This window comes from Chaetura pelagica, unplaced genomic scaffold (genome assembly GCF_000747805.2).
Source record: "Chaetura pelagica isolate M959 unplaced genomic scaffold, ChaPel_1.0 scaffold493, whole genome shotgun sequence".
Classification (NCBI taxonomy): Eukaryota; Metazoa; Chordata; class Aves; order Apodiformes; family Apodidae; genus Chaetura; species Chaetura pelagica.
Window position 1 is genome coordinate 404,652 of NW_009952696.1, and position 5,798 is coordinate 410,449.

General features: G+C 54.9%; 1 protein-coding gene across 1 annotated transcript in view; it reads right to left on the reverse strand.

Annotated features, from left to right (window-relative positions):
• LOC104385541 (protein TENP-like) overlaps positions 1-3,304 on the reverse strand; it is a 7,749-nt gene extending 4,445 nt beyond the window's left edge. Inside the window, exons 1-10 of the mRNA XM_009994009.1 lie at positions 3,283-3,304; positions 2,762-2,878; positions 2,408-2,507; positions 2,012-2,116; positions 1,742-1,879; positions 1,327-1,372; positions 1,017-1,077; positions 684-775; positions 418-594; positions 89-130 (exon numbers count right to left, since the gene is read on the reverse strand). Of these exons, the coding sequence (XP_009992311.1) occupies positions 89-130; positions 418-594; positions 684-775; positions 1,017-1,077; positions 1,327-1,372; positions 1,742-1,879; positions 2,012-2,116; positions 2,408-2,507; positions 2,762-2,878; positions 3,283-3,304 (900 nt within the window). The remainder of the gene's footprint in view (positions 1-88; positions 131-417; positions 595-683; positions 776-1,016; positions 1,078-1,326; positions 1,373-1,741; positions 1,880-2,011; positions 2,117-2,407; positions 2,508-2,761; positions 2,879-3,282) is intronic.
• Positions 3,305-5,798: the final 2,494 nt, after the last annotated feature.

Genomic DNA, 5,798 nt, shown 5'->3' on the forward strand with positions numbered 1-5,798 from the left:
AACAGGGAGCCCATCTGGGGGGGGGGGCAGTGCGGGGCGCTGGGGGGGCAGCACCGCGGGCACTGCCTGGGGCCCGACAGCAACACACCTGGGGAATGTGCTCTGCCAGGGTGGCGGTGGTCAGAGGGCTCTGAAAGACAAAGCACAGCTCGTGGGTGCGGGTCGGGGAATGCTCTGGGGCTTGTGTCCATCCCAGCCCTGGTAGTGGGGACACCCCAGGAGCCTTCCTGCATGTGCCACGAGCAAATTCTCCATGCATCATTACACCAGCAATGTTTTTAGGAGCCTGGGCGTGAGGGGCTGCATCTCCCAGACATGCTCATTTCTTTGCAGGGTGCGTGGCTCCTCCAAGCCATCCAGGGGGCAGGGCTGTCCCTCCAAACACGTATTTTTCTACTCTTCCCTTGCTCTACTCACCAGGAGGGTCATGTTGAAAGTTCCAGACATTTCCAGGGCAAAGAAGAGGCTGGCGTAGAAGTGTTCAGAGAAAGCCAGGATGAGGTGGGAAGGGCTGGAGCTCGCTGGCTCAGGCATGCTGAAGGGCATGGGGCTGACTGGCAGGGGGATTGCCATCCCTGCCACCTGGAAAATTGTCTGCAGGGACACAGGTGAGGAGAAAAGGAGCTTCAGTGGCCTGGGGGCACGTGTCACTGGGAGGAAGCAGCTGGAGAGCCAGGACTTACTTGCAAGGATATGGTGATGCCCTGCTCAGAAAACATGGGCACAGCCAGTGGTAAATACTGGAGCTGGCAGCTTGGTGTGATGGGGAACTGGGCTGCAAACCGAGCAGAGGGACACTGAGGAGGAGCAGGGCAGCAGGGATGGCAGGTTGAGTCTGGGAAATGCCTGGTTTTCCCAAGTAAAGAAACAGGCTAAAAGCTGGATGGAGGGACCGGGTCCCTGCTCCAGTGAGGAGCCGCTGGCACTGGGTTCTGCTGCCTGTCCCACCTCCTGACCTGCCCAAAATGGGCCCCACAGCCCTCGGTCCATGAGGAGACTGAGTGCCCAGTGCTCACCCGACAGGGATATCAGCCGCTCGTTGGGCAGGAGCAGCAGTTTGGAGACTTCCAGGCAGATCTAGTGAATAAAGAACGAAAAGAGGTGGAAGAGGAACACAGGTCTGCCAGCATCAGGTGTCCCCTGAGCTCCTCTGGTGCTGCTGTCCCCATCAACTGGCCTTGCAGCAGCCAGGTGACAGGGAGGGCAGCATGGGGTGACCATGGGTGAGATTTGGCCAAGCAACAGGGTGACTTAAAGTGCTCTGATTCTTACAGAACTGAACAATTGTGTCTCTGCTGTCTGATACCTTCACAGATGTTTCTTTACCTTATCAATGTTAATCTCCTTGTCCAGGTCTGAATCAGAGGACTTGCTGGGTGAAAACAACGGAACAGAAGGAGTTAGATCAGAAGCAGCTCAGCCAAGAGTAGGTGAAGGTCTTTTATCTGACCCAAAGGGCACCAGAGACAGTGTTACTGTTATTTTCTATCTATTAAGCAATGGGTACAATTCAGAATTGTGCTTTCCCTCCATCATGAGCCTGAAGCTCTCTTAAAATGGGGGCACCACACTGCAAGCAGGGCACAGCTCCTCCCACAAAGATGAAGTTTTGTGTTAACTTCTGTGATCTTCTAGGGCACGGAGCTGATCTAAGTCCTATCACCTGCCTGCCTAGAAATGCTTGTGCATCAGTTTCTTCTTCTCCCCCATTACTCAGATCCAGGAAAGCTGTGGGGCTGACCTTGCTATCTCCTCGATGCTCTGCGACCCCTCCAGGGTGGGTCTGCAGGCAGAGGTCACCAGCTCCAGGTTCCCTTCAGGGTTCATCTCCACATGGAGGTCAGCCAGGATGGACAGTCGCGTCACCGTGGTGGTGGATCTGTGCCAGGGAGGAGAGGGGGAGGCTGGAGCTGTGGGGGCTGTTCCAGGGGGCTCACACCAGCCCCCTGCTCCTGCAGGTGGGTGCTGGGTGTGACCCGCTCTCTTCCAGCCAGGTGTCCCCAGCACTCACGGGGTGGGGGAGATGCTGAGGTCGGCATCGATGCTGAGCCGCAGCCCCGCGTGGGGGACGAGCGACAGGGACAGCTCGGCCACGCTGACGGAGTTGATTTGGTTCCTGCTGGAGCAGAAAGGAAGGGTCAGGAGAGCAGCCCAGACTGAGGTGTAACCCCTGTCTGCTCTCACATGAGCAAACCCCAACAGCCAGGAGCTCTGCACAGGTAACTTGGGGTGGCCCCAGGGCTGCTTGTTCCTGAGCGGCCCTGGCACACACCAGCCTTGGGCTCCAGGGGGGTTTGGTCCTCGCTGGCAAAACCCTTTTTGTGCTGATGCTCAAGTGCTCCAGGGAAAGCCCTGGGAGCCGGTGGCCCAGCAGGGCAGCCAGGGTGAGGCAGAGCCATGGACTCACCTGCTGGGCTTTGGGGAGCCAAGAAATGTCTCTGGGGCTGCCGGGGCCATCAGGTCCTGCCTGAGGACTCTCTCTGCATGAGGCTTGGAAACTTCAGCAACTGTGAAATAGGGCAGATATTTTATGAAACACTCTGGAGCTTGTGGTCTGATGGACAGACAGAAACTCATCCCAGTGACACATGTCCATCCCTTCCTAACCCCCTTGCTCCTGGCTGTGGAAAGGGGATGATGAACGTGAGCTGATAATGGCAGAGGTTTCTAGTGACAGTGTTGGGTATCTCCTCAGGGGGGGATGGAGGGCACTGCCTCCCCTCCCTGCTGACTGTGCAGGAGATGCAGGGTCTGGACTTACAGTAGCTCAGTCCTGAGGGGGTGAGGATGCCCCCGCAGTCGGGGGAGCGGGTGGCAGGAGCAGGGACCAGGAGGCTCAGGAGGATGCTGAGGGTGCGGAGTGTGGCTGTGCCGGCACCTGGAAGAGGAGCAGACCCGGGTCAGAACAGTGAGGGCCCCGGCCACCCAGGCACAGAGCCCACAGCAATCCCACTGCTGGGAGCAGGGAATGGCCCCAGCTGGTATGGACTAGAAAATGAACAGGAGCTGAGGAGCAAACTGGAGTTGTGGAGGAGGCTAAAATCAAAAGATGAACACGTTACCCACCACGCTGAAAGTTTTGGGACTTGTTTGTGTTTGTGGTGCTCTTACAATATTAAGAAAACAAGAATTCAGAAAGTTTAACCTGCAGAAAACACTCATATTTATATCAGTCCTTACAGAAAGTGGATTTCTGATGAGAACTGGCCCTCACAGAGACCCACTAAAGTGAGTACAAGCAAAGCTTCTCTCAAGCTTATCAGGCTGCAAACACTCCCTTACCTTTTTGGACCAGCATTCCCATCCTTCCAGCTGAGTCCATGTCTTGCTGTGGCCACTCCAAGGATTTGTGCTGACTTTATATATCTTCATAGCCGAGGCTGACGGGGCAGAAATTGGCAAAGAGGGCTGGAAACTGGGACACTGGGTGGACAATTTGTTTTAAATCCTGTTTTTATTGTTTCCCTGTACAGCTGGTGCCGCTGACTGAGCGGGGTGAAGCACCGACCAGCAGGTGCTGGGGCAGGTCACCTTTGGTGTGGTGTTCCTCAAGAGCACAAAGGTTGGTCTCTGGGTGGAGGGTGCCAAGAAACCAAACATTGTTAGAAAGTGAGCAGCTGTTTCTTTGCTCTGCAGTTGCACTTTGCTCCAGCCCCAGGGACCCACACCAGCTCTCCTGGCTGGGCAGCTCAGACCAGAAGGGGTGAGATGCCTCGTGCCAAAGGTGGTCTTGGCAAGTCATCACAGATGCCCTCTACTCGCATCAGATCTGGGTGAGTCTGCTGAAGCCAACAGGAGTGTCTCTGTTGGGCTCAGTCAGTTTTAGAGCAGGCAGAAGATCAATCTGGTTTTCAGCCACCTCCTCCAGCCCCTGGAATGGCCCACGTGCTGTAATTCCTTCCTCCCTTTAGCCTGTTCCTAAGCAAAAGGCACTGACAATAGTTACTGCCACTGGTAGAAAAAGTGGTGGGTGATGTCCCCACTGATCATGTCTCTCAAAGCAGTGAAAGCATTTGTGGCAGGGAGTCACAGTCCCTCTGCTTCCTCTGCTTGGGGTCCATCATGTTCTGCTTTCTTCTTGGCCTGGAGGACAGAGCAAACCCCAGGTAAGTGCATCCGTCCATGGTCTCACCCAGCTCTCCTCTATGTTCTGACCTCCCCTCCACCCCCAGGTACCTGTGGGTTCAACCTTGAGGCCTGACCACTCTTCCAGAGAGGGTTGAACTGCCCGTTTGGGGCTGAGTCCCTTGGCAGTTAGATAAGGTGTCAGCACTTGTTGAAACACCTGCACCTGGAGAGGAAACCATTGTCCTCTGTGCACTGGTGATGTGAGTTATGGGGCACTGGCTCCAGGTGCATCTCAACACGTCCAAAGCCTTTGGCTCTCCCTGTGTGGTGCTGCTTCCCTGCACAGCACAGAAATGCCCAGGGAAATCAGGTCCTCCACCAAGGCACCCAGAGAGCTCTGTGAGGAGCAAGTATGAAGCTCCACATGTAGCAGTGAGGGGTGCAGCCCGTTCAGAAGCAGGAAATGTGTTCAGGAAGGTAAATCCATTGAGAAGGTTGTAACCTGCAGGGAGTCCTGCCTCCTGGCATCTGATGTTGGTAGGAACATGGACACAACCCAGGAATGTCTCTGAGAAATGAGCCTTTGCTGTGTTTTAGAGCAGCAGATGGAAATGAGCCCCCAGCAGGCCCTGCCCCAGCACAGGTGAGGTCAGCAGCTCCTCCTGGAGCAGCACCAGAGATTTATCCTTGGAGCATTACCATGATTTATGGCCATGCAGGGGATCAGCTGCTGGAGGAGGTGGCACCCTGGTGCTTAGAGCTGGATTTTTTCCTCCTGAAGAGCTGTTCTGGACCTGATGATCCCTGTGGAGGCTTAATTAGATGTCAGAGCATAATGACTGATCAAGTTACTAGCACAAAAGTGTCTTCCTGGCAAGGTCCATTCCCCGTCAGGAGTTACCAGTAAATCTTGCAGCCCTGTTGGGTGAGGTGTAAATCTGCTTGTCCGGGGGCAGGGAGAGGCACCGAGCGTGTCCCTGGCAGGGAGGGGATGGCAGATTAAACCTCATGACATGTTTTATACAGAATTGAAGAGAAGATATAAATTACTTGGTGCTGCAGGATCCCAGCAGGGTGACCTCCCAGAGCTGGTTCCTGCTGGGTGAGATACCTGGGAGGGGATGGGTGAGGATGGTGGGAGCTGACCCAGCTCAGGCAGGGCTGGGGCTTGGGCAGCCACAGTGGTAGCACCAGACAGGGATGGGTCTGAGGAGCCTGTTCTCTGGGCAGGTGATGGTTCTTCTCCACCTCACTTCAAACCTACTGAAACCAGTAAGAACATTAATGAGAACACTAATTTCCAGTGGGTTCTCCACCAGCAGATCCCATGTCCTCCCCTGGTCTCCTCCACGAACCTTAGGGGAGCAAGAGCAAATAACCCCAAAAGCTGCAGTAAGGCAAGTATCTCCAAAAGCAGAGTTTTCCATTTCACCTCCTAGGTTTCTCCTCACCCCCACTTCTGCCTGTACCAGGTAATTAAACAGCTCAGGTTTTTATTTCAGCCTAGATGTGCAAGTCTCTGTGGGCTCTTCCAGGGCTCTGAGCAAGAGCTCTGGGCTCAGGTTGCCAGAGCATGGACCTGCTGCCTGGGGCTCGAGGGCTCACCCAGGCTTCCAGGTTTCTTAGTGAAATCATTTGTGTTGGCAGATGTCAGAATCACTGGGGGATTAGGTTATATCACAGTAATTACCCAGCCCTCTCATTCCTTCCATTTTTCCCTCTCTTGCTCA